Source organism: Amphichorda felina, assembly GCF_050947745.1.
Source record: "Amphichorda felina strain 45539 chromosome Unknown scaffold_4, whole genome shotgun sequence".
Classification (NCBI taxonomy): Eukaryota; Fungi; Ascomycota; class Sordariomycetes; order Hypocreales; family Bionectriaceae; genus Amphichorda; species Amphichorda felina.
In genome coordinates, this window is record NW_028145046.1 from 1,385,637 (window position 1) to 1,411,885 (window position 26,249).

The following is a 26,249-nucleotide window of genomic DNA, read 5'->3' on the forward strand; positions in this document are numbered from 1 at the left end:
TCCAATTGGCTGTTCGGCGATGGTGGATGGCGATGGAGGCTGGAGCAAAGCTACCGGTTCTTCTCCGATGTTCTGCCGGGCAGAGGCTCAGGTAGGTACGTCAATCGCCCCATCGATATTCCGAGGCGTCGGTGCTGGACCCATCTCGGTTGGTTGCAGGGGCCAAAGCAGCAGCAACCAAACGGTCTCGACATCGTCCAAAAAAATTGGTTTCCTAATGATGCAAAGAAGCACCAAGCTACAGCTCACCTCCTAGATCACCCGACGCCTACGCCAACGGATTCGTCACTTCGCGAGCTTCATCATCACGTCGCGCCCTTCCCCTTTGTTCCTCAATCTCTCTTGCTGCACGCATTAGAAAACTAATCTCCCCAAAATGGTCTCTACGCCGACTATCGTGACTGCCTCTGTCGCAACCGCTGCGGCTGGCCTGCTGGGTATGCCTGCCCTCTTCCCTGCCGAAGCTTGGCCCCCGATTCTTTTCTGACATTGCATAATCCCACAGGCTACATTGTCTACTTTGACTACCAGCGTAGGACCCAAGCCGACTTCCGCCGCAACCTCAGGAGGAACGAGCGCAGACAGGCGCGGGTTCAGAAGGAGGAGGCCGAAGCCTCAACCCAGCGCCAACGGGCAGCCATTAAGGGACTGGTTGACGAGGCGAAGGATGAGGGCTTCCCTGCGGGCGTCGAGGAGCGCGAGGCCTTTTTCAATGAACAGGTCATGGCTGGCGAGGTCCTGAGCCAAGATCGTATGTCCATCTCTGGCCCCCTCACATCCAAGACCACAGGGTGCCACTAGACCGTATGCTAATTGCCTACACAGCTACCAAGATGGTTGAGTCCGCCCTGGCTTTCTACAAGGGCCTCAAGGTGTACCCTGCCCCCGGCGACCTAATCAAGATCTACGACAGCACCGTGCCCAAGGTAAGTGGACATGTTCCACCTAGAACCTGTGCTCTCGAAACTAACCCCTCCGTGCAGCCCATATTAGATATTCTTGCGGAGATGATTGCCTACGACTCGGCCCTGGATATCCGCGCGCGCGCGCCCGGCGGCATCAACCTTGGTGACATCCCCAACGTCGGCCTTGACTAAGGCAACCCAGAGGACGCCTCCGCTCAACGGCAACACTGAACCGGGAAGGATCACAAGAGAAGAGAGAAGACCTCTCAATTATTGGCTCTGCAGAGAAAACAGCGAGCTGGATTTTAAATGGGGGCCCCCACAGCATTCTCCCCAATGTACCATATTTTGTGTAAACAATGTTACGCTGAATGAACCCGCCGCGGCGCTCGGAAAAGGCAACCCTGCTGGCAGTGTTTCGTAATACATCAGACTACTACTATATTTCATCCCGAGGCTTGTGCACCCGGGACTCGGAGATTGTACTACAACCTAGAGGCCAGTGACGATTATTACGGTGGAGTTTTACATCGGATGAGCTTCCATAACACCAGGTGTTTGGAGAGCAATGTATTGATATGTGTAGAGTCTAGTACTCCAGCTCTGCCGGGCGCTCGCGAACAACAACAGGCTCAATCTTCCGGCCCTTCCTGTCAACCCGATCATCTCGCGGGTCAAAACCACCGCTGCCCCAGAGTGCCCACTCAGGCGTCGGGGGGCCCATGTAGTCCTCCGGTGTCCAGTCACCGTCGGGACCTCTCTCTTCCAGCAGCTCAAAGAACTTCTCATAGTCAATGTGCGTGTGCCACTTGCCATCAACCCTGAACCGCTCGCTGGCCAGCAAGATGCAGCAGCTGTGGGCGTGCTCCGCAGCAATTCCGTACTTCAGGCCCTTGTCCTTGAGTCTCTTTTCCAGCGCTCTGACAAAGTCGCAGACTTCCCAGTAGAAGGGCACGTTGCCCATGGTCAGGCCCGCGTTGGACGAGGTGGCCGTGCCACAGTACGTGACTCCCTTGACCTCGACAAAGCAGGGCAGCCCGCGCTCGACCAGCTGCGCATAGCCCTCTGCCTCCTCTTCCACGTTAAATCCCTTGACCAAGGTCAGGCGATAGACGGTGCGGTGGCGGAACCTCTTCTCACGCAGGATATCCAGGCATCTCTGGAATCTCTCCCAGAAGTCCCTGTGCAGCGGCCTGTCAATCTTGCGCAGCGAGTCCTTGTTGGACGCGTCAATCGACACGTAGAGCTGCGTCACCGCCTTCAGCGCGGCGAGTTGCTCTGGGTGCTGAGCATTGCACACAAGGAAGGATGAGATGCGCTCCTTGTGTAGAAGCTCCAGGAACTCGTTGATGTAAGGGTAGAAAATAGGCTCACCCACCAGGGACAGGGCGCAGTGGCGGATCCTCATTGCTTCGCTGAAGCGCTCAGCCCGGACGCCAGGCATCCCGCGCATCATCTTAATCTTCTTGTAGTGGTTCTCCTTGACACCGTTGAAGATCATGTCCGGAGGATCTACGACCCATCGCCAGGTAGTCCCGACAGGGTTTGTACCGTGGCGCCAGCAGAAAACACATTTGTTGGAGCAGGAAAGCGACGGCGTGGTCTCCATGCACTGGTGCGAGTTGATGCCGTACAAGGAGTACTTGTAGCAGCTGCCTCGGCCGCGCAGCGCTGACTTGGTCCAACGGCAGATCTTGACACCCGAATGTGACCCGACGATGGCGTATCCCTGCTTCGTGAGCGCAGCATACGTTGGTGAGTTCTTAGCCACCATCTCCTTGGGGGCCGCTGTGGGAGTTTTCTTCTTTGGCGAGGCACCGTATGTTGTGAAGTCGACCGCCAGTGGTGCCTTGCTGGTCTTGGAGCTCGTCCCGTTGCCAGATGACTGCACCATCTTCCCCAGATCTTCCAGATCGTCAAGGGCACGGGAGCCGTTCGACTTGTTCTTTCCGGCGTTTTCTTCATCGTCAAAGACGACCTCTCCGTCATCCTCATCCGCAATGTCTTCCACATCGCTCTCCACAGGGTCCCCGCTCCCTGGCAAGCCTTCGCCCAGACCACCGGTCTTGGTAATATGTTCCATCACCTCCTGAACACCGGCACTCCATTCTGTGAGTCTCTCAGCGTGGCCACCCTTCATGTCTCCCATCCCCACGGGATAGGCTCTCTTCCTCGCAGTCAACTTGGCCATCCACTTGTCGATATCCTTGGCTTGGAAGCAGAAACCCTCGGCCTCGTTTGGCCAGCCTTCCTTGTCGCCAAAGCCAAACACAGAGTATCCCAGCAGAGAAGAGAGGGGGGCAGTGTCGATTCTGAAATCGTGATGCGTTTCTTCGAGGTGCTGCAGGAAGGTGTCGTTGATCGTGTCGATGTTGTAGCTTGGGATCAGGAACAGGTAAAAAAGATCGGCGCCGCCCTCCAGCTTGGGCACGGAGACAAAGTAGTCATCGAAATCGATTTCGGTCAGGTCACGTAGCTCGGGCTGAAGGAACTGACGTCCCGATTTCTTGGTCATCTGGTCCACCGAAGAAGACAGGTCCTTGACGTAGTCTTCGGCAATCTTGTGCGTCTTGGTCGTGACAGACGAGAAGAAAACGATAATCTTGACAGAGCTGTTGGCCCTGGACTCTTCATCGCTCTCCTGCGACGGTTTCTTTGTCAATCCTCCTTTGATTCGTCGGGGGCCGTTTGCCTTGGCATCCTTCTTTTCATCCAACTTTTCAACAGGTGGCTTGTTGTCTGTTGCAGGCTTGGGCAATTTCCCGTAAGCTTTAGGCAGTGCGACTAACTCTCCCGCAGGCTCGTTCATATGGAGGCGCACTCGGATCGCGAGGAGAACGGCGAGGACGACGAGAATAATCGGCCCGCGATGAGTGTGCCATGCTTCGACCAGGTCTGTGACTCGTTAGTTGTGATGCCAAATTCCAGGAGTGCGTCGACATACAATCGGCATAGCCACCCATCCAAGGGCTGGCGTTTGACAGACCCGAATCCATATCGACAAGTGACGCCGCTGGACTTTAGACCTTTGCGCCGTGACAAATGGTGGTGAGTGGATTGGATTGAGGATGATAAATTTGCCCCTCCATGTCGCCAAGTTTTGGCGGGGTCTCCTCCATAGGGCGGGCTCCACTGCCTCCTACCCTGAATACAGTATTACTACCAGCTACTAGGATGAAGGCTAGCATTGCAGAGCATTTGCAGTCAAACGGAGCATTTCGTGGATTTTTTAGGGGGGTTAGACCATTAAGAAACCCGTGCAATACTATGATTTACATAACCTGAGGGTGTGTAGTATTATAGGCAAGGTTTAAAGTGAGTCAATGCAGGCATCTCAACTAGGTACTGTACCGAGACATTTGTAGCTGGCATCAATCACTCAAAGCAAAGGACCGTTACGGATACAATAGTTGACGTATTGCTATTTCCATCTTTCTATCTAGGTTCTCTGCCAGGACCTCTAGCTTCCTCTTTTTCTGTCATGTCTTTTAAACACGGAGCATGGAACACTCCTTTGGTCACAAGCATATACACCGTTCCTAGGGAGATTATAACCCATACTAAGACTACGGATGCCGATAGAATCTAGTCCAAGTCAGCAAGAAGAAAGACCATTATCCAAGGAACGATACATACCATCGCAGATACTCTGAAGAAATCACTGTCGAGATCCACCCCTAGGAGACCGCTACATAGTGCCAGAACGCCCAGCGGGAATATGGCCCCCCACCAGCCCAGGTTGTAAGGGATATTTCTCGTCGTGGCGACACTGATGATGGCAAAGGCCAGCCAGATCAGCCCGAAACCCCACATGAGCAGGGCCAAGAAAACCCCGAGTACATAAAGGACTTCGCCTGGCCGAGTGGCTCCGACGCCAAGCGAAACAAACGCCTTGGTCTTGGGTAGGCGGGCCAGCGCCATCTTCCCTAGCTTCTGTATCCCAAACCCCCCTTGTCCCAGGGGAGCAATGGGCAGGAAGGCCGAGACGATGACGTCCCCCGGGGCAAGGTGGTAGAGACTGAGCCGCATAAAGTAGACTGCGACGACACATGCCGTGAATGACTCTCCTATGCCCCAGAGTACGTATGAGGTAACAATGGTGGTCCAGGCGTGGTAATCATTCGGCAGGACATCGGAAAGGATGCTTCCCGAGCCAGCCGCAACAATTGTCGGGACAATGGGCAGGAGGAGCGCTGCCGTCATAGTCTGCAGGTCTGGCTTGTGATGGGCCATAACGATGAAAGACATGCTAATGCAGACAGCCACGGACAGCACCACGTCGACCCACCAGAAACTCCATGTTAGGTAGATGAACCCGTGACCCCAACTCTTGCAGCATATCGCCATCATGTCGATGATCGCTGCTAATGTTAGTGCTACTTCTGCGTTGTGGGTGGGGATATAGGTATGTTGCATGTGGTGATACGGAGGACTGACTCGCAAATCCTATGGGGAAACACCCTAGGAACAACGGTTCGGTCGGGTGCGCAATCATGGCTGGCCAGGTCCCTGGGTACAGGACGTAGCGTGCCACTGTGATAGCGGTGAAGAGGCAGAAGAGCACGACGTTGAGACCGAAGACAACGTAGGACACATAGTGCACCGCGGTGGCCGTATACGGCAGCTGGCGTAGGACGATGGAGACGACGCCGGTCCCCATGTTGATGGAGAACCATCTTTACAGGGCCATACTGTCAGCACCCTTGACACCTGGTTTCACATACGCATGAGCACAAGGTAGTTGTACGCACGATGGGGTGAAATTGCGGACGATCCTCCGCCATCCAAAGTCGTCTTTACGGGGAAAAGGTGATTCGGAAGCCGGAGTCTGAACATCGGACAGAGGCTGCCCGGTGCATGGTGCGGCAGCGGTATTTCCCGCGTCCATGGACATGGTGATAGGACTGGATACTCGAGGGCTCGAGCCATGGAACCTGGAAGCTGGGCGTGCAGCTGAATTGAAGTCTCGCAGACCCAAGTCAAACAAGGTTCAGCCAATAAAGCGGGACTCACGTACCCTCCGATGGCCGGACCTGGATAAGATACCTTTGGAATAGAGTTCGACCTTCACCATACTGCAACCGGTCGTTATAAATTCGTTTGACTTTCTTCAGCATTCGTCTCTCTATCTGCAATGATAAATCCAGAAGCTGGGCTTTTTTTGCCCTGTGAGCGCCCAGCAACTCCCGAAACGAGTACATGTGCTGATCGCAACGCCGCAGACCCAGTCTCTGCTCCACTGGAGGAACGGGGAAACATGCCCAGGTCGTGACCTAAACTGCCCCCTAGCCCCACTCCTGCTCAAGCCCGTATCTTGCCGTCCCTCTGGGATATTACCCCTCAACGAGTCAACAGAGCCAAACATGGCCGTAAGCCAGGCACCTTTTGCCCTTGATCAAACCGGCTGCTTGATGCGTGTGCAATGCACCATCACTTGATCGCTGCTGTCCATCCATGCCGCCTGGTTGCTGGTACTTTAGTTGATCGGCGATAGAGATGCAACGGAGGAGCCCGCAGCCAACATCTCCAGCTCCGCATCCGAGCCGTGGGAACCGCCATCCGCCCAATCCGTTTTTTTAGCGTCCAACCACATTGCTCATCTGCCAGCCATTGACCGCACCCACCCCGACCACCGCAACAGCGTGACACAACGAAACAAGGATCGGTCCACAAAGAGGAACCCGCCGCCTTCTTATCGCCCACTTGTGCTCTCCAAACCACGTCATGTGATTAAGGACGCTGCGCAAAGTGGTATGTAACCGAAGAGAGAGCCCCCCGCCATTGTCTGCTGGTCAGAGCCACCTGGTTTCCCAGTCTAGTTCTGCTCCATCTTGCTTCCTCAATCACCACGAGAGACCACCACCAAACTTCTAGTCCAAACCCAAGTATTGTAGCATCACACCATGGCCATCGACGTCGTCTCGAGCTCGGGCGCCTTTGGTGTCAAAGACATGACGGCGGGACGTGCCCAATCGGATCGGTTCGAACGGCTCGTGCAGGCGCTCAAGGACGCATTGGGTCCGTCGTCGGGGTTGACCTCGGATGATGTCGACGTCGAGGTTCTGACGCAGCTGATGCGGGACTATGATGGTTCCGATAACAAGTGGTCAAGGTATGCCTTTGGGGACAGCACCCGGGGCTACACGAGAAACCTCGTTGACGAGGGTAACGGGAAGAGCAATCTGGTGAGCATACCCCACTAAGGGCATCCCAAGACGTGCCCGGCTGACTCCAGGGACAGCTGGTCCTCGTTTGGACTCCGGGGAAGGGGAGCCCCATCCATGATCATGGCAACGCCCATTGCCTGATGAAGATCCTGCGAGGGAACTTGACCGAGACTCGCTTTGAGTTCCCAGAGTCAGAGGAGGGGGAAGGCCCTATGACGGTCATAGCAAAGAAGACATATAAGGAAAACCAGGTGGCATATATGGCCGATGAGCTTGGCCTCCACCGCGTGACAAACGAAGGCAGCGACTTCGCTGTGTCCCTGCATTGTAAGACTCCCCTGCTGGTAGAGACACTTGTCTCCAAGGCTGACAGAAGATGCTGTAGTATACACACCTCCCAATGTGGCCCGGGGAGGCTGCCACATCTTTGACGAGAAGACGGGCCGTAGCAGCCATGTGCCGAGTTGCCTCTATTACTCGGCGTATGGTCGACTGCTGAAGGAGTAGGGACTTCCACTACCAGTGGTGCGAAGGTCATGAATAGGATGACGGAGTGGGCGTTGGCAATGTGTTCTTTGTTGATTTTAGCATGTTTGACGGAGTTTCTCTCCTTTCTTCATCGTGGTGCTGTGCTTGTGGTGTATAAGGCCGATGGCCGTCGGGCGATGAGATGAGCGATCATTTTTCGGTAGCGGGCCCTAGCGAATATAGCATGAAATAAATCGTCAGTTCCCGAGAAAAGAGTCTGGCAAGCTGAGATCGTGAAAAGAGTGAAAAGGTGAAGTTGGGAAGCGGGGAGGAGGCATGAAGTGCTGTTGTCCATACAAGCCCTCTTGCCTCATCTTCCGACAGCCGCACTCAGGATTGCGTGATCGCGGCTTTTCCCAGACGGGCTTGGCGGTGGACCGTGCGCGCACAGCAATAGCACGGTATTCACACCGTCCTTTTTTCTGTCGCAGTGACGAAGTAAGACGGACATTAGTATTTGTGTATTAGATGCTTGTTGGAATAGGTCACGAGAATTTCCAGCAATACATTAACATGAGGCTGAACTTATTAGAGTTATTGTGAAATTCTGAATTACAACTGGATCTCATGACGGAGCCAGCTCTACTCAAGGCGGCTGTGTGACGAATACCTTGGAGGTACTACGTACGATGTACCGTATGTACTCGTAGCTACTATTAGTATGACCTACATACGTATAGAGGAAGTAATTAACTCTGATGGTGCCTTTTTAGGTGTATTACTCTTTGAATTCTGCTTGGGAAAGCCTGCTCACTTCTTCGAATGACTTGTAGGTTTTGTTACCTACGAGATGGGTACGAACGGTCTTGATGGTACGTAGCTGGTCACATGACCTCGCGTCAAGCACCCTCCAGCGCGAGGAAATCCCGACTGGGGACAGAAAGAATGATGCACCCTCAAATCTTGAAGGGTTCAGGAACAAAGAGAGAATGGTTTTGTTTGTCCATGGCCTTGCTATAATTTCCTAGAACTCCCCTTTTCTCTTCTTATCTTTTCTTTTTGCCACGCCATTGCAAAATTCATTAGCAATTAATCGTGCATTGTCAACTAGCGAAAAGACTAACATTGACCGACAATGCGCCTTCCTTTCTTTTTTTGTCGTAGCTGATGTAATTGCAATGGATACTCCAGACGGATAACGCGACCCGCGTCTCCTCCAGGTTCGCCCAACTCCCGTCACGTCACTCCTATTCGTAGAGGTATTCTTCCTCTAAGCTTGTGGTTGATCCATTATTTAGAGTGAGACAGTGCTGCTGTAGAAGCCATGCCGCCCGCCAAACGCCGACTTGAAGTCGTCGACCTCACCGGGGACGATGATGCGCCAGTCAAGCGACCAGCACTTTCGACCCCGGCCTTTTCAACCACGCAGCCCTCTCGCCTCAGCTCAAACGCATCAAACAGTTCAACCTACGTCTACCCCCCAGCCAACGGGCTCCGTGGATCGGGCTTGATATCGTCCCAGCCTCACTCAATACCTCCGTCTGCTCTTGCCTCCTCACAGGCTTCGCAGCCAGCTGAACCAGACTGGCTGGATTTGACCCAAGAAGATGAGGGCCCAGCGAGGGAACTCTACGCCACATTTGGTATGGCAGACTGGGCGAGAAACGTGATGAGACGTGTGTTGACTGGGAGCAGATGGCAAGATTGTGGGCATCCGGTACTACAAGGGCCGTGCCTCCGCCGGTGAAGTTGTTCTCTGCCGAAGGGAACCTCAAAACCAAGTACTGTGCTCCATTCACTGCAACCTTAGCTTTGGACTTCTACTGAAATAGGCTTAGTATGATCGAAATGCCATTCGAGTCGACAATGTCGTTGGGGACCAGATCGGCCATCTTCCCCGTAAGGTCGTAGAAAAGATTACGCCCTATGTCGTAAGTTTTTGGCCATTAGGCGTAGAGTTTACAGAAACTGACAATTCCTAGGATCGAGGAGATATTCTTCTTGAAGCTCAGCTCATTGGCGAGAAGGGCTTCTATGATTGTCCCGTCAGGTTGTCCTTCTATGGCCCGAGCGACTCCACCCAACGGGCTGTGATTGAAGCCTCCCTCAAGAAGGACAAGCTTGCTAAGGCCACACAATTGAAGCAGACTAAGAAGGAAGCGGAACAGCAGCGGCGCGTCTTGGGCTTGACAAATGGCAGCTCCACGGCTGGTGGCCTTGGAAATATCGGCGTTCAAGGGGACGAGCCTGAAGTGACCCTCGAAAGTCTTCTTAAGACGAGCGAGGCTGTTGAGTTCAGGAAAGGGGGCGATGCCGTCAAGACACTGGCAATGGGCGAGGAAGAGTTGTCCAAGATGCCCCTGGCATTCCAGCCGGCCCAGCTCAAGTCCACGCTCTTACCGTATCAGCTTCAGGTAAGAGCTCACTTGTGGGGTTTGATAAGGGATATGTGTACTAACATAATGACAGGGACTTGCTTGGCTAGCTGCTAAAGAAAAGCGGTCACTACCGGAGACTGGATCTGATGATACTGTACAGCTGTGGAGACGTCATCGAAACGGGTTGTACTGGAACGTGGCCACCGACTACTATACCAACACCCCTCCACGCCTTGTCTCTGGTGGTATTCTAGCTGATGACATGGGGCTGGGCAAGACTTTGGAGATGATCAGTCTTATCCTCACTGGCGGCCCTGGGTCGACTCTGATTGTGGCCCCGGTGGGTGTGATGAGCAACTGGGAGCAACAGATTCGAAGGCACGTTCTACCGGACAAACAGCCAAGTGTCTTGATCTACCATGGTAATAAGGCGCAACCCGAGGATCTCAAGAAATGTGATGTTGTCATCACCAGCTACGGGAAGCTCTCGCAGGACACAGCTTTGTCCTCGAAATCTATGAAGTGGCGCCGCATGATTCTGGATGAAGGTCATACGATCCGCAATGCCAAGACGAAAGTTGCTCTGGCTGCTTGTAAGGTTGAGGCGGAGTCTCGATGGGTCCTGACAGGCACCCCGATGTAAGTTCTCCCCCCTTTGTTGTGTTCAGCACGTTCTCTGACGTTCGTAGTGTGAATTCTGTCAAGGATCTGCATTCGATGGTCAAGTTCCTCCGCATCACTGGTGGCATCGAGCAGGCAGAGGTCTTCAATTCCGTCATCGCCCGTAGACTAGGTCAAAGCGACCGACTGGGTGAGGCTCTTTTGCAGGCTCTTATGCAGGACCTGTGTCTCCGACGGAAGAAGGACATGAAATTTGTCGACCTGAAACTCCCCGAGAAGAAGGAATATGTGCATCGCATCGCCTTCCGGCCGGAGGAAAAGCGAAAGTACGATGCGTTATTGTAAGAGCTGCTGCCCCAGCTTGTATGCCAATGCAGGACTGACTTCCTTTAGGTCTGAAGCCAAGGGCGCTCTCGAAGACTTTCAAGCGAAAACCAATACTCAGGCTAAAGGACGCTTCTCAAACGTTTTGGAGAGACTGCTACGTCTGCGACAGGTGTAAGTCTTTTTGGTTCCTATGTAGATTCGACAACTGGCTCATCAGCACAGTTGCAACCACTGGACCCTATGCAAAGAGCGTGTGGATGAGGTCATGAAACTCCTCGAGAATGACGAAGTCGTCGAACTCAACGACAAGAATAAAGCGCTGCTGCAAGAAGCGTTGAAACTGTACATGGAGGAGCAAGAGGACTGCGCTATATGCTACGATGTACCAACGGATCCGGTGATCACTCACTGCAAGCATGTCTTCTGTCGCCCATGCATCGTCAAAGCGATACAAATTCAGGGCAAGTGTCCCATGTGCCGCAATAGCCTCAACGAGGACTGCCTGCTCGAGCCCCCGCCCGAAGTGGGCGCTGACGATGTCAGTTTCGATTGCGAGACCCAGAGTTCCAAGACCGAGGCTATGTTGCAAATCGTCTGTGCCACGATCAAGAAGCCAGGCTCCAAGGTCATCATCTTCTCGCAATGGACGTCATTTCTCAACGTTATCCAGAGCCAGCTCGGGAGCGCTGACATCAAATACACCCGAATCGATGGGAGCATGACGGCAGACAAGCGTGACCGTGCCATCAACGCCCTGGACAACGACGATGAGACGCGAGTTATGCTCGCAAGTCTGGCTGTGTGCAGTGTCGGTCTGAATCTCGTCTCTGCCGATACTGTTATTCTCTCCGACAGTTGTAGGTTCCCCCCTTCTCCCGAGCTTGAAAAGTCGTCTCTAACATGCACTAGGGTGGGCCCCTGCCATCGAGGACCAAGCAGTTGACCGCGTACATCGTCTGGGTCAAACGCGCGAGACCACCATCTGGCGTCTGGTCATGGAGAACACCGTCGAGGAGCGTGTCCTCGATATTCAAGTAGAGAAGCGCGAGCTCGTCAACAAAGCGTTCCAGGAGCGCGGCCAGAAGAAGGAGGCAAAGACCACGCGAGTTGCCGATGTGCAAAAGCTACTAGCCTAAGGGGGTTGTGTACTATATTCACCGGTGTGTACGATGGACAAAGTAGTCGGTGGTGATTTTTTTTTTTTTTTTTGCTTAGACAGGCCTCACTAGGTTAGGAGTCGTGATCACTGGGCCAGGAGCCATGATACCCTAGTACAAGTCGACGGATTCCATCTAGAATCAATTTTGAGTGGCTACAGTATGTACCGATACGTATGATATACCACCTTTGCTTCTGGTATGAAGGTGTTTTATAGTAAATACCCACAGATTATCTTGGGTGTCTCACTGGAGCCATCTGGCGTAGGCCCATCGAAGTCGTGCCAGTGCCTTAACCTGAACATGTATTCCCTTCATCTTAGCCAAGTCTGATACGTCCTCTAGGAACTCCTTTTGAATATATCGTGGCATCATCCTCTGAGCAAGACTAGTGAGAACGTGAACTTCGCAAAGAAGAAGGCCGTGATCTTTGTAGGAGAGAATATTATTACCCTCCGCAGGTCGGGCCTCGGAGAGGATGCGGTCGATGTTGCGGAGGACTCGGATGGCCTGGCCGGCCTTCTTGGATCTGCGTTGACCAGAACGACCACCAAAAACGCCACGGATGTACTGCAAAATGCCGAAAGACACCAAGACACCGGGCGTGAGCCCCACGAAGCCAAAGACTAGCTCCTGGCTCTTCAAGAGGGAGTCAATTCCGGTCATGGCCACCTCTAGGTCCACCTTTGTCTTTTGCACCTGAATAAGAAGCGAGCGAACGAGGTCACCTCGTACTGCCCCCGAGAAGGGGGTCCTCAAGTCCTTCTCATAAGCTTTCAGTACCGGCGTTACATCACCCTCTGCCACTCTGGAGCGGATAGAGGCGATTTGCGCCTCAGAGAGAGAAGACCCTGTGACATCGGCAAAATGAGGCTTGTCTATGGCAAAGTCGACCACCATGCGTTCGAGACTTTCACGATCAGCCTTGAGGCTATCTCGGCTCATGATTGCAATTTCGCTCGTTTTGTCGTGTCGTATGGTCTGAATTATCTTTTGGGTCGGCTCAACAACCCAGTTGAACCAAAAGTCACGGGCAGTGACCCCTAAATCTGCGATCCAGTTGATAATATCCGCTTTTCGGTTTACCAATATTTTCAAGACGGTAGTTGACGAAACAAGACCGATAACACCGGGAAGCCAGTAGCGCACTAAGCGAGGTGGCCGCCCGTTTTCACTGACCAACCTATGCAGGGCAACATCGTGTTTCGGTAAAGTCTTGTCGATGATGTGCAACAGACGTCGTCCTAGAATTGACGGACGTCTGGACGCAGTGGCATCCTCAGCATGAACTGAAAGCTCGGGATCGGACTCGACTCCGGCGAAGACCTTCTCTTCAAAATCGCTGATGCTCGAGTCAATATGGCAGACTTCCTCGAGGACCATCTCCATCAGTGCGACGCTGCGCTCGACCGTCCCCTTGAGATCGTTATGATCATCATGATCTATCACGCTGACCTTGTCGTCATCTTGGATGAACTGAAGACCCTCGGACATTAAAACGCCTAACCCGCAAGCCGTGACCTCTCTCAGCTTCCGCAGTTGGGCTTGCTTCCGTCTAGCCTCGGCCCGGGAGAATGCAACAGGAGACAGGACTTTGCGTTGGATGTTGGCGAATGAACGTTCTCGAATACTGTCTCGGACGATGCCGTAGAATCGACTCCACTGCTGCGATAGACCGGTCTGCGTTGCATTCATAAGGGCTTCGGCGGAGGCTTGGGGGGAAGGAGAGGACCGTATCCGAGTGATGCTGGCATGATAAATGTCCAACGACCAGGCACCGAAGCGCCACGGGGAGGTCTGGACGGTATAAAGGCTGCTGTATGTATACGAGTCCAGGACCTCATCCCAATACCAAATATCGTCATGTAGAGGGATAATTTGATCCAGCAGGGTGTTGAGGATAACACCGTGCAGCTGAACAGCGGCTTTGCTCACTAGCAGCCACTCGATCTCGTCCTCATAAGTGCTACGCGCAGCTATCTCACCCGGCCAAAGGGCGCGATCAGGTATGCGTGATTGGGAAAGGAGCTGCTTGATGCGTTGCGCGGAAAGGAGCGGTCTGGAGGAGTTGGTGGTGCTTAGAGACTGAATGATGCCGAGGAGCTTGCCCAGACGGGGTCCTGCGGCGGCATCGGCAACAGCAAATTCATGCTGGAGTTGCTCGTGGTGGCGCTGTTCCCGGTACTGTTGCCGGCCATGGTCTTCGTACACTTCACTACCGGCCTCAGACGTTCCCGTCCTCTCCGAGAGGACGGGTAGCCGATCTAGGTAGGCATCAAGGCGTTGCACCTCACTAGAGAGGAGTGTGAGAAGGATCACGTGAGAAATGGTACGAAAGGGGAGACTCACTCTGTGACCAGTGACATGGTGAGATGAGGTGTCCCAAGATCGGGAGCCGGGCCCGCAGAACGGAGGCGAAGCGAGCCTCACTTCCGGAATGGCGGGGATCCGAAGATAAAATGCTCGTGCTATGTAATAACTAATGGTCGTATTCGGACCTGGTGGTGGTGCGGTGGGAGGCACTGCAGGTGTCAAAATCAGGTCATGCGACTGTCATGACCAGTGGCAAGATCCAGGAGACTTTGACAGGGTGCAAGATGCACGTGTGGCAGCGTGACGACAACCATCAACTCAACACAACGGTCGAATGACGGGATGATGAGTTGCCGGGGCCGATTGGAGACGCCAGAAAGAGGGCAGAGCTGATCTTGCTGGTGATTCGTGAACCGATTTGAGGGCTTGGCAGGGGACCTGGAGGAGATTTTGGGGAGACAGCTCACGGAAGGCTCGAAGCGTCAAGGAACCAAGAATGACGTTGGTTGGCACTCATTCGTCGGTTGCTCCTGCCCGTCTCTACTACGAGTACTTATGTACCTCTCGGAGGTGGATCGCGCACTGAGAGTGTCTGAGATCGAAGCGGCCGAATTCGCCGTTTCCTTCGGTCGGGACTTGTTCGGCTTCGACATGGAAGAGAGCGAGAGGCTGAGCCTCATTTTCTGTGGCGCCTGGTTCTCCAGATCTGTGGCGGTGCATTTCTGGGCGTGTTTTGATATCCGTAATAATGCGGTGTCGTATTCGGGTTGACAGGCCCAAGTTTGGTTATCGGTACCCGCATTATTTATGCAGTGTGCACCAATGGCTGCACCGGCACAGACTCGCGGTGGCAAGTTGTGGGTGGGCTGAGGGCCCAGTGGATGATCTGATCCACGCGGCGTCGGAAGACCTGAGGGCCGAGGAGCCCTGTGGTGGTCTCATTTCTAGGTTGCGGGTAGTCCAGCGCCCGGCATGCCAGCCCAGTGGCCGGTGGTCCAGGGGGGCCAGTGCTAAATTGCACAATCCCATGGCACTGATGCAGGCACAAATTCTATCCACAGCGCAGTTCCGCCGTCCGCACCATCCCCCAACGACACGCTAAGGTTCGGCATGGCACCGCCCAGATCAGGCCATTGGTGTCCCAGACGGGCCAGGGTCCTCGTGATTTTTTCCTCCCTCCTTGGCTCCTTGGCTCCTAATCTCCTGATCTGAATTGATACTAAACCAATCTCCTTCCCTCCTTCTCAACACCTCGAGTAATACCCTTTACCACCAGCACATCTCGAGACCGCCCAAGCATCGAGAGAGTTGCATCTGGCTTAACATATCTAGCAAAGGACTCTTCCTATTGCCCTAGACTGCGTCGCGCCGCAACCATGGAGGTGGTGTGAGTACCTACCTACGCGACCTCCTTATCATCCATCACGATATGATGCTAACATCGTTTTTCCTATGCAGCAGCAACGCTACGATCGGCGCCCTCAATCAGACCCAGGACTACTTCGGTGTCCTCGAGGAGGTCACCAAGTACAATATTCACCTCAACTATGGCGAGAAGCTCTGGGCCGTACGTCTCCCTGCGCTCCCCACCGCGCCCCTTGACCCATCTCTGCGGAACAAGAAGGCTAACATGCATTCAAGGCCTGGTACCTTTGGATGCAAAACGATACCCTCGCGACCGGTATCCTGAGCTTCGTCATGCACGAGGCCGTCTACTTCGGCCGCTGCATTCCCTTCATGATCATGGACAAGATCCCCTACTTCCACCAGTACAAGCTCCAGAAGGAGAAGATCCCCACCCTCAAGGAGCAGTGGGACTGCGCCTTTATCGTCCTCATCAGCCACTTCACCGCCGAGCTTCCCCAGATCTGGTTCTTCCACCCCGTCGCTACCTACTTCGGCATCGACTACGGTGTGCCTTTCCCGTCCTTCACCAAGATGGCCATCCAGATCAGCATCCTGTTCGTCATGGAAGATGCCTGGCACTACTGGTTCCACCGTTTCCTTCACTATGGAAAGCTCTACAAGATGATCCACAAGATGCACCACACCTACTCGGCTCCCTTCGGCCTCGCTGCTGAGTACGCATCCCCCATTGAGACCATGCTCCTGGGTCTGGGCGTCGTCGGCTCTCCCATCCTGCTCCTCTGCGTCACCGGCGACCTGCACCTCCTGACCATGTACATCTGGATCATCCTCCGCCTCTTCCAGGCCATCGATGCGCACAGCGGCTACGATTTCCCCTGGAGCCTGCGCCACTTCCTCCCCGTCTGGGCCGGCGCCGACCACCACGATGTGCACCACGAGAAGTTCATTGGTAACTACGCCTCCAGCTTCCGCTGGTGGGACTACATGCTCGACACCGAGGCCGGTGCCGAGGCCAGCAAGCGCAGGCTGGAGAAGAAGATGGCCAAGATCAAGGCCCAGAAGAAGTCCCAGTAAGCGTCAAGCTGGGTAAGCCTGGGGCAGCTCACCAGCCATGGCATGGGCGTGCTTGTCACGAGGCGCAGTTTTATTTTGGATGAGAGCATGGATGATGCTTAGTGCAACGGAAAGGACAAAAATTGCCGACGCATAGACTAATACTTACCTCGCGGCGTACCGCCGCCGGGAGAGGCGGCATTCGAATTTGGAAGGCGTTTAGGAATCACGCTATGAGAAGACCTAATATTTGATGGTTCTTGTATATACATGCGAGCGTCCATCTGGAGGGGGCTCAAGACATACAGTAGTAAATAATGCGCAACGTCACTCGTTAACTCAATCTTGTTACCTGGCCGTCTTCTCGTGTTCAAATAGTCAACCTACTATTCACTGTATTCCTACAAGATTGATACGCTACTAGGTAATCATAGGTGGTAACTCCAGTCTCATAGGTACTCGTATTCATACACGAAAAAGTACAGGCAAGGAGGCATGCTGTTCGGATTAGGCTTCACTTCTTTGGCGTGCAGCAGTCCCCAGCCGACACAGTGGCCTTGTCCGCGACGTCACGCACCGCGCAGCTCACGGGCTCGGGCTCCAGCTCGCCAAGGTCACTGGCGATGGCGTCGCACGCGTCAGCCATGTCGAGGTCCAGAGCGGACAGACCCTTGGGGTTGTGCGTTGTCCAGCGGACATATGTGGTGTTGTAAACCTTGGGGGAAATGTTAGCCATGAGCTATGAATGAGGGAAGATGATAAAAGGACGAAGCAGAAAAAAAAAAAGGAAAAAGACAAGGCCAAAGGGGGGTCGCACATTTGACCACTCGGGGTGGTGGTGCTTGATCTTGCACTGCAGTGAGACGGCCGTCATGAAGTCCTTTGATGTTCCCAGTCAGCGCTCAGAATCCTCAGGGTCTCAAGGTGAGCGGCAGCAGATAGCAGTAGCGTACCCAGGCCTTTGCAAAAGTCTTGAACTTGAAGCTCCGCTCGATGGCCTCGCCGTCGTTGGCGAGCGTCCAGCGGCCACCCTCGGAGACGAGGAGCGAGCTGAGGTGCCCGGTGGCGGCAGCCTCGTCGGTGCCAGGCGAGAAGCGGGGCTGCGTGTGCATGGCCCTGGCGGTGATGCGGAAAGCGGGCGCGGCGATGGAATGATATGTCTTGGACGAGTGCGAGCGCAGCTGGCACCTCAGGGTGTTGAGCATTGCTGTTGATGAACAGAGGCGGGTAGCCTGCGTGGGTGGTCGGGAGGTTTACAGGTTTATTCTGGCCTAGGTTGAGTGTCAATCGCTGCACCGCCCAAGCGGTTGCCACATGAGAGAGGGTCGAAACACCCAGAGTAGGTATAGTCGAGATTTCACAACCATTATCGTCTGGAACATGGAAATAGAACACATCTTAAAACAGAGAACAGCCGAAATTCTAGATATAACTCGATTAACAAAGTCACGAATGGTTGTCATCTTTCCATTACTTCATAGTCACCCTACCAGTCTCGTTCAGGCAGGTTGTCCAATCGTCCCCCAAGGCCGGGGCTTGTACCCGGTGTAAGCGAGACTACGGAGTACCAGGAACCGAAATGGATGGTCAGCAGCCCTAGGACCGCCGTAGACGATGAGCATTAGACATCTCCCACTTGGGAATATTGGCATCATCGGGACACGCGTCGGCCATGGGTCCTGGCAATCATATAATAACTATGAGGCCCCATTTGAACGGCGAGCACGGCGGCGTGGCCAGACCTACCACCAAGTATTACTTCCAACTCTAGCTCAATGCGTGTTACACATCCCTATCGCCATGGCCCAGTAGCCTATACTGATCCCGGGGCGGCCTCTCTCATACTGGCGGAGCTACTCATCCCCGGCCGCGGCGACCCTATCCGTGACGCTGCTCTGGTGTTCCGCGGTGGCAAGATTCTATGGGTCGGCAGCGCAGCCAGTCTTCCGCCAGAGCATGGCCAGCTGTGCTCCCTCCACGTCCCAGTCCTCATGCCGGGCCTCTGGGACTGCCACTGCCACTACGTGGGCGGCGATATCGTGACCAACGTCAATGGCACGCCTTACCTGCCCGGTACCAACGCCCTCATCGGAGCCATCACAGTGGACGACCTGAAGGCTACGCTCCGCGCGGGATACACCTCTGTTCGCGAGCTAGGGGGCTACGCAGGCGATGTCAAGCCGGGCGTCGAGAAGGGGGCTCTCATCGGGCCCAACATCTACTCGGCCCACGGGGCGCTCTCCATCACCGGTGGTCACGGCGATGACCAACTCGTCCCCATCACCACCGTCCATGAGGCCATGTGCCACGGCGGCTTCCCCGTTGCCGTCTGCGACGGCGCCGACGAGTGCACCAAGGCCGTCCGCATGATGATCCGCCGCGGCGCCAGCGTCATCAAGATCTGCTCCAGCGGCGGCGTCCTCACCCCCAACGATCAACCCGAGGACCAGCAGTTCTCCCCCGCCGAGCTCAAGGCCGTGGTCGACGAGGCCGCCCGCAGCCGCCGCGCCGTCGCCGCCCACGCCATTGGCAAGGCGGGCATCATGGCCGCCCTGCACGCCGGTGTCCGCAGCATCGAGCACGGCATGTTCCTCGACGAGGAGGCCGCCGCGCTCATGAAGGAGAAGGGCGCCTACTTCGTCGCCACGCAGCACATTGTGCGCACCCTGGCCTCCGACTACCTCGACACCTTGCCTGTGCCCGTGCGCCGCAAGCTCCTCGCCCTCGTGGAGCGTGCCAAGGAGGCGTATAAGCTGGCTGTGCGTAGCGGAGTCAACATTGCTCTCGGTACCGACATGCTTAGCAGTGACCGCAAGTCGAAGCTGTCGCACGGTAACAACGCAATGGAGCTAGTATACGCAGTCGAGGCAGGCATGACACCGCTCCAGGCCATTGAATGTGCCACGGCTAATGGACCCATGACATTGGGTGGCCTGGCTCCGCAGAGCGGCCAGCTCAAGGTGGGATACGACGCGGACTTTATTGCTGTCGCAGAGAATCCATTGGATGACATTGCCATCCTGGGGCAGCAACGGAACATCTTGCATGTCTGGAAAGGCGGGAAGCATTATGATTTCTAAGCACTCTTGTCAAGGACGAGCACAAGGCGTTAACAGCGCTAGGAAAATCTCACATAAACCGTTAACTTTACCATATATAGAAATATATGCCGGAAATGCTATCTACTAGTTCAATAATCGGTCAGGGTTGATTACCTTTTGAGCTTCCGTTCTCGGGGAACAGGTAGTCTATGTAGATGCAAAAATACGCTTCTAGAGAAGACGCGGACATCTATCTGCACAGGGGACATCGACACTCGTGTGAAGATCCTCGGCGTGGGCATACATGCGTTTGATACCCCTCGCGTCCCGCCCTTGATCTTAATATAACTGCGTGAGTTGCGTGCTCGAGATCAGTTCGGGGGGATTATCCGCCCGGTTGCATCCGGCGGAATGCCCGGGAACACTGCAACGTATGAGCTGTGTTATCCAGGAATTTGGTTACTCCGGTTAGCTGTTGTCAGGCCCCGGCGGCTGGAGGAGAAGAAGAAAAGCTACACACGGCCTCGGACTTTAGGGCCAACTCCGGGCTTGGGAGACGGGAGCAGGTATCCTTGGGCCTTGGCCATGAGCTGGACAGTCTGAGGACCAATAACGGTATGCAATTTATGTGGCCACGGGAGCTTCCTTGACGGGCGGATCCTTCAGGCTTCGATGGAATCATGGCATCACCAGATCTCGGGAAGTGTGCCGCGCATCTAGGCTCGGGTGTTTTATCGACCATCTGACTGGATAAGGAGCTGAGGCGAAACGCGCACCGTTGTCGGTGCCACGCGGTTTTGCATCCATGGCTCTTCTTGAGCCAGTGCGTAGGCAACAGGATAGTGGTTAAGTTGACAGCCCGGCCATTGGCATGGGAGGATAATGATTGGTTGTTGCGTTTGTTTACGTTGGTAAGTAATAATGGCCCGATGGTGATGCACTGATGGTGTTTGCCGACCATCGTGGCCCAGCGACTGGTGTCCCACTTTTCGGGTCCCTGGAGCGTGGCGGGCAGGTGATGTGGATGGTTCCTGCCTTCCCTGTCTGAAATTCTGAATGCGGCTTGTTGCCTTGCATCCTCTTCCTAGGCTCCCATAACAAATGTTTTGCTGACAAACCATTTTTCGTCGCCCTTCCGCGCCGCTCAATACGGTACTGCTACGTCCACCCCCCTTGCGAGCCTCCAGCCGGCGGGGTGAAGGTTGTCTTTTGCCTGTGCCTTCAGTTCCCACCAGTCCTCTTCTTACCCCAGTCTCTGGCCCAAGTCCATCTTCCAGCAGTTTGCGTTGTGCAGCTGAGGCGACTGAGCCGACATAGAAGCGAATTCTATCACTAGATTAGCAGGTTGCAGGTTGGCCCAGACTGACGACAACCATCACTGATGGGGGGGCCACACGACACGTACTAAGGCCACCCTCTCAGCCACTTCAAGCCAATCTCGAGACCAAAAATCCCGTCAACCCCAGTAAGCCACACCACCACGACGACCACGCAGGAGAGGAAAGCGCAGTGGTTACATAATCCCTCTCCATCCACCCAACCGCCCTCATTCTCCGCCGCTCCCTCACCCTCGTAGTCATCCTCGCCCAGCCAGCTCCCCATATATGAATGCTGAGTCAGATCCTCACCTCGGCCTCGAAGCTCCCGCCATGCAGTCGTCGGCCACGGACACAGTCCCCAACTCCCAAGGTATGTTCGATATATTTCCTTTGCTTCCGTATCGCTTCGCGCGTCAATCAATCTTCTTTCCCTACCAAATTGAGTCGAAACGCGCTCTGTCCCCGACTTGCGCTCTACGTGGGCGCTCGGAGCTGTCAACGGGCTTTACACGCTCGTTGTAGCTCTATGTACGGACCATCCTTAGACCTTGAAGTCTGAGAGCTATTACTGAGCCTACCTACCCCCCGACGCGATCATTAGAACTACGTCGTACCTTGAAACATTTCGCGAATCGTTTACTCCCGCGCCTGGCGCGAATCGTCCTTGAGCCTTCGTGCTGACATGTAATGCGCCTCGCAGAGCAAGACCAGCACTTGCGCGCGCAGGTTGAGCTCCTGAGGAGCCCGCCGCAGGGACAACCCCCCTCCAACTCGACGGACGATACCCGCGAGGCGAGCCACAGCCACCCACCCCCGTCGCCGGGCCCGTCGAATGGCTACGAACCCCAAGCTACCTCTTCACAAGACCCTACCCGAGCCTTGAGCCAAAGGTCCGAAGCTGAGGCCTTTATCCACCCAGAGCTGCGCGCTGCTCATGCTCACGCGCCTACCGCCAGCATGATGCCGCTTGCACCCCCCTCCGGGCACAGCCCGGGGTCTTCCAACCAATCCGTCTCCCCGAATCCCGCCCTCCAGCCGAACCCTTCTTCTCAACCCCCAAACGCCAACCTGGCTCCCGCGCCTCCACAACCCACAGTCTCTGGGGGTCAGGATGTCTCTCCGGATGGGAGAAGTAGGCCGAAACGGGAGCTGTCGCAATCGAAGCGCGCTGCGCAGAATCGGGCCGCCCAGGTACGACCTCACAGCTGAAACTTGTAGTTTCGTTATTCGCGGGGCTTGGTCGCTAATATATTCCTACAGAGAGCGTTCCGTCAGCGCAAGGAGTCATACATCCGCCAACTAGAGCAAGAGAACAAAACATACCGCGAGATGGAAAAGACATTTAAGGGAATGCAGCTGGAAAACTACGCGCTCCGCGAATACGTGATTACACTGCAGTCAAGACTCCTGGACGTCCAGGGCGAATTCCCAACACCGCCGCCCAATGTCAACCTGTCCCAACCTGGCAACGGCTCGGAGGCTAGGATCAGCGACGAGCACGAGCAGCACGGGGCTGGGTCAACCCACATCAACTCGGGGACCCCACTAGAGGCTGTCGCCAGGGCCGTTGCCGGCTTGGCGGCGCAGGAGGAGATGAACCAGAGCCAGCACCAATACCCGGACGACCAGGAGATGAAGGACGAGGGGCCCACAGAGGATACGCGGACGGCCGAAGAGATCAACAGGCATCTGCAGTCAGCAGAGGCAGAGCCTGAGCGGGCCTCGGAGGTGTAGTGTGCGATGACGCCCCCTCCTTTCCATCGACTCCTTAACCAATTCCGCCTACAGTGAGAGCGGGGCGGACTGCGCGGGTTCAATTATTAAGGCGTTCCGGTCTCCCGGGTTTTTATCTAACGTACCGTTGATTGCAGCTCCGGTACGGTAGATTGTCTGTCGGTCGAGTCCTGTATAGTCGGGTCACTGTCTACCCGAGACATATCGGCTGGGCAGGGCACGAGCAGAGCTGCAAGGGGTTCGGCGTTTGAGCATTGATTGTGGGATATAAATGTGTTTTTTTTTTGGGTTGGTATTCTCATGAAGCTAGCTGTACGAAGCAACGAGAAGGGTACCTAGGGAAGGAAGGGACAGTGGCTCGATGCTTGCCAAGGTCCGAGAACGACCTCTCTGGAGCCAGGGGCTGTTGAGGAATAAATTCTATTATTTTTGTCGCAAACACTGGACTAGTACCTATCCCAACCCGTACATGGATCACTTTGAACTCCAAGCGTAGACACTTTACACGAACGCGTTACCCATGTCATGCTCCTTAATATAGTCGTTAGCTACCGTAGTCTGTTATCAAAGGGGAAGCGTTAGGGGAGACGTACCTTGATATAATCTGCTCCCTTTTCCTGGTACTCCTCGCGCGAGATCTTGGCCGTCTTCCAAGCCGACGACCCGGCCCACTGGGCAGCCCCCTTCCACGCATCCAGCAGGGGGTCCTTGGCCCTGCGGACATTGAGCGGGGACCCAGCGGGCAGCAGCGCCGTCAGCTCATCACGAAGGCGCTCGTCGAAGCCCCGGAAGAGCGTCGCCCCACCCGTGAGGAAGATGTCGCGGAGGAACTCGTCGCGGCCACCGGGCATGCCCGCCAGGCGCTGGTTGAGGATGTCGCCGGCGATCTCGGCGAGGCCGGACTGGTCGACGCCGGCAATGGATGGCTTGAACACCACCTCGGGGATGCGGATGCGCTCGACGTTGAGGTGGACCTGGCTGAGCTCGGCCTGGGAGGCGGGATCGAACGGTCGCGGGCCGCGGGTGAAGGCGTGGAGGAGCGACCGGGACCAGTCGGACTGCGCCTCGTAGGTCTGCTCGTAGTCAAAGGTCTCGTCATACTTAAGGAGGTCCTGCTCGAGGGTCTTGAGCGTGGAGTGGAGGTCCTCCTCCTCGTGCTCGTCCTCACTGTTCTCGCCGACGGCGATCTGGCGGTAGACGCCCCAGTCATCGTCGTTGGCGCCAAAGTTATCGTCGTCGCCGCCGCGCCGGCGTTTCTTGGTCGGATTATCCGACGCCAGGTTCGCGATGCTCTTCATCCGGATCTGCGAAGCTAGCGACTTGCGGTTGCCGAGGTCCTGCTTGAGGCGGTCACGCTCCCTCATGCGCTGGAGCGTATCAGCGCGCGCCTGGCGCTTCTCCTCCAGCCAGCCCTCAAGGTCGTTCTCACGACGCTCGAGGTCGAGACGCTCCTCTTCAGCGATGCGCGCCTTCTCAGCCTCTTTCTCGGCCTTGGCGCGGGCTCGCGCGTCGTGGTTGGACTTGAGGAGGCGCTGCTGTCGCTTCTGCTTCAGCTGTGCCTCGTCGAGCTGATCGTCTGGGACTTCAAGCAGGCTAAAGTCGGGAGGCTCCTCATTCTCCTCGGGATCGCCTCCCACGTCCTTGGTTCGGGCCTTCTTGATTGCCTTCTCCAGCTCCCTGATAATCTTATCCAGCTCAGCCTCGTCCCTGATCTCGTGGCTATCGAGAACTCTTCGGGTCTCCTTCTTGGTCTCGTCTACCAGCTTTGCCTGCAGATTCTTGTAGTACTCCAAATCTTGCTCCTTTTTCATGAGCTTTTCCAAACGCATCTTTGCAGCCTGCTCCTGCAGCCTCCGCCCGCTCTCCTTCTTGCGCTCTGCTATCCGCGCGAGCTCCTCCTCGCTCTTCTGGATAACCACCTCTTCCGTGTAAGGGTACTGGATCACCACATCACGATCTTCTAGCCCTGTCCAGTCCAGGTAGCTCTGAACCTCATTGTCAAAATCTCGGGACACATAACAGTGATCTTTGAGCATGTTCTCGGCTTGAGACACGTTGAGCTTCCCCGAAAACGATGGGTATTTCAGGCGGATCAGTTTGAGCAGGTACTCGGACATGTGGTAGCCGCCCCAGTTAAGTCGCGTAGCCTGTGCCAGCATCGCCTTGGAGTTGTAGACTGGTATAACGTGTGTGGAGGTGTAGGAGGATGAGACAACGAGGCCTGTGTTGCCCTTGTTGTATCGGTAGGAGAAGAGGGAATCGATGCCGTAGGCTACCGACGGGGCGCCGTAGCACTCAAAGAGGATTTCTGTCATGGCTACAAAGAGGTATTAGTCTGTGTGATCAAGGTCTCGTAGCGGAGATTAGTGTTGGCCATACATTTCCTCGAATACGGCAGGTTGGCAACGGCTTCTGTCATGACAATCGGGACGTCGATGGCGCCGTCGGCGTCGTTCATCCCGAGCTTGAGGAAGATGTAGTCGAGGACATGCTCCATGACATCCCAGTTGCTGACGATGCCAGTGCCAGCTTCGAAGGCATTCCGAATGTGGCCACGCGCCGTTGTGTCGGCATAGCAATCGGTGCCGGCAAAGGAGAAGGTCTTGCCAAGTTTGCGGTCTCGGTACTTAGCCATGATGGGCGGCATCATGAGGCGCGGCGAAGACTCGAAGGACCAGCCGGCCCGGACGGTAGAAGACCCTGGGGTCTTGGTTAGGATGGCTGCGTCCTGTAACTTCGGGACTACGATAGGAACTCACCATTGTCGATGACGATGGCAGCGCCGTCGGGCTGCTCGAGGGCTCGTCTGCGGCCGTCGCCCTGGGGCTCAATATACTTTTCGAAGCGCGTCTCCTTGACAGGGTAGATGTGGGCGGGCGGATACGTTCTTGCGTTAGCCATCTTGACGTCCCCGTCCGCGGCAGCGGGCTCGTCGATGGCGGAGGGCGCCATGATTGCGGTGTTGTTGAATGGCAGATCGGGGGACTGAGGGTGGCGATCACAAGATGCACACCGAGGACATGATCGATGGAAGTGATGGCAGCGTTGGCAGGCTTGCGACCACCAATTGGTGCGAAGCTTGATGACGGGTGGTTTTTTCGGCAATGGAAAGACGCTGGTCCAGGTCGAGATGCAAGGCTGTCTTGGGCAAGGCTGAGGGCGGCCACTCAGAGGCAGCTCCACTGTGCCAGCGCAGGCGTCGCGTCACTATCATTCGCGATGGAGGGGCTCTCGAGATGGACGTAAGGGGGGAACTACAAGGGATAACTGGCCACTTTTAGGATTTTGCTCGGCTCAGTGCACTGTGGCTCATCATTGTGAGCCCGTGACCTCATTGATTACTTTGTCATTGTCCTATGTACAGCCGGGGTATCCATCATCACTCGTGTCCTCCACAC

General features: G+C 55.3%; 11 protein-coding genes across 11 annotated transcripts; 6 read left to right on the top strand and 5 right to left on the bottom strand.

Annotated features, from left to right (window-relative positions):
- Window positions 1-376: 376 nt before the first annotated feature.
- On the top strand, window positions 377-1,097 carry TOM20 (TOM complex receptor protein TOM20; the record flags this gene model as incomplete). Its single annotated transcript, XM_083193646.1, has 4 exons — window positions 377-437; window positions 506-751; window positions 826-926; window positions 984-1,097. 4 exons carry the CDS (start codon window positions 377-379, stop codon window positions 1,095-1,097), a joined length of 522 nt encoding a protein of 173 aa, XP_083050594.1.
- A 397-nt stretch (window positions 1,098-1,494) lies between these two features.
- On the bottom strand, window positions 1,495-3,868 carry YPO7 (protein TYW1; the record flags this gene model as incomplete). Its single annotated transcript, XM_083193647.1, has 2 exons — window positions 1,495-3,800; window positions 3,865-3,868. 2 exons carry the CDS (start codon window positions 3,866-3,868, stop codon window positions 1,495-1,497), a joined length of 2,310 nt encoding a protein of 769 aa, XP_083050595.1.
- A 585-nt stretch (window positions 3,869-4,453) lies between these two features.
- On the bottom strand, window positions 4,454-5,565 carry SSU1 (voltage-dependent anion channel; the record flags this gene model as incomplete). Its single annotated transcript, XM_083193648.1, has 3 exons — window positions 4,454-4,465; window positions 4,542-5,266; window positions 5,343-5,565. 3 exons carry the CDS (start codon window positions 5,563-5,565, stop codon window positions 4,454-4,456), a joined length of 960 nt encoding a protein of 319 aa, XP_083050596.1.
- Window positions 5,566-6,808: 1,243 nt separating this feature from the next.
- ACO1O0_004208 (RmlC-like cupin domain-containing protein) lies at window positions 6,809-7,579 on the top strand (the record flags this gene model as incomplete). Its single annotated transcript, XM_083193649.1, has 3 exons — window positions 6,809-7,090; window positions 7,147-7,399; window positions 7,458-7,579. The coding sequence occupies 3 exons, from the start codon at window positions 6,809-6,811 to the stop codon at window positions 7,577-7,579; spliced, it is 657 nt and encodes a 218-aa protein (XP_083050597.1).
- A 1,285-nt stretch (window positions 7,580-8,864) lies between these two features.
- Window positions 8,865-12,002, top strand: ACO1O0_004209 (SNF2 family N-terminal domain-containing protein; the record flags this gene model as incomplete). The annotated part of the gene is made up of 9 exons (XM_083193650.1): window positions 8,865-9,183; window positions 9,236-9,321; window positions 9,379-9,471; window positions 9,523-9,954; window positions 10,010-10,557; window positions 10,608-10,880; window positions 10,933-11,037; window positions 11,089-11,723; window positions 11,776-12,002. 9 exons carry the CDS (start codon window positions 8,865-8,867, stop codon window positions 12,000-12,002), a joined length of 2,718 nt encoding a protein of 905 aa, XP_083050598.1.
- Window positions 12,003-12,269: 267 nt separating this feature from the next.
- On the bottom strand, window positions 12,270-14,389 carry NCA2 (ATP synthase regulation protein NCA2-domain-containing protein; the record flags this gene model as incomplete). Its single annotated transcript, XM_083193651.1, has 2 exons — window positions 12,270-14,316; window positions 14,373-14,389. 2 exons carry the CDS (start codon window positions 14,387-14,389, stop codon window positions 12,270-12,272), a joined length of 2,064 nt encoding a protein of 687 aa, XP_083050599.1.
- Window positions 14,390-15,712: 1,323 nt separating this feature from the next.
- Window positions 15,713-16,778, top strand: ERG25 (methylsterol monooxygenase; the record flags this gene model as incomplete). Its single annotated transcript, XM_083193652.1, has 3 exons — window positions 15,713-15,723; window positions 15,795-15,903; window positions 15,978-16,778. The coding sequence occupies 3 exons, from the start codon at window positions 15,713-15,715 to the stop codon at window positions 16,776-16,778; spliced, it is 921 nt and encodes a 306-aa protein (XP_083050600.1).
- A 493-nt stretch (window positions 16,779-17,271) lies between these two features.
- Window positions 17,272-17,962, bottom strand: ACO1O0_004212 (4a-hydroxytetrahydrobiopterin dehydratase; the record flags this gene model as incomplete). The annotated part of the gene is made up of 3 exons (XM_083193653.1): window positions 17,272-17,472; window positions 17,575-17,637; window positions 17,711-17,962. The coding sequence occupies 3 exons, from the start codon at window positions 17,960-17,962 to the stop codon at window positions 17,272-17,274; spliced, it is 516 nt and encodes a 171-aa protein (XP_083050601.1).
- A 570-nt stretch (window positions 17,963-18,532) lies between these two features.
- On the top strand, window positions 18,533-19,837 carry ACO1O0_004213 (metal-dependent hydrolase family protein; the record flags this gene model as incomplete). Its single annotated transcript, XM_083193654.1, has 1 exon — window positions 18,533-19,837. One exon carries the CDS (start codon window positions 18,533-18,535, stop codon window positions 19,835-19,837), a length of 1,305 nt encoding a protein of 434 aa, XP_083050602.1.
- Window positions 19,838-21,447: 1,610 nt separating this feature from the next.
- ACO1O0_004214 (uncharacterized protein) lies at window positions 21,448-22,851 on the top strand (the record flags this gene model as incomplete). Its single annotated transcript, XM_083193655.1, has 3 exons — window positions 21,448-21,487; window positions 21,818-22,308; window positions 22,378-22,851. The coding sequence occupies 3 exons, from the start codon at window positions 21,448-21,450 to the stop codon at window positions 22,849-22,851; spliced, it is 1,005 nt and encodes a 334-aa protein (XP_083050603.1).
- Window positions 22,852-23,352: 501 nt separating this feature from the next.
- Window positions 23,353-25,803, bottom strand: ARP5 (actin-related protein ARP5; the record flags this gene model as incomplete). The annotated part of the gene is made up of 4 exons (XM_083193656.1): window positions 23,353-23,382; window positions 23,445-25,168; window positions 25,231-25,551; window positions 25,611-25,803. 4 exons carry the CDS (start codon window positions 25,801-25,803, stop codon window positions 23,353-23,355), a joined length of 2,268 nt encoding a protein of 755 aa, XP_083050604.1.
- Window positions 25,804-26,249: the final 446 nt, after the last annotated feature.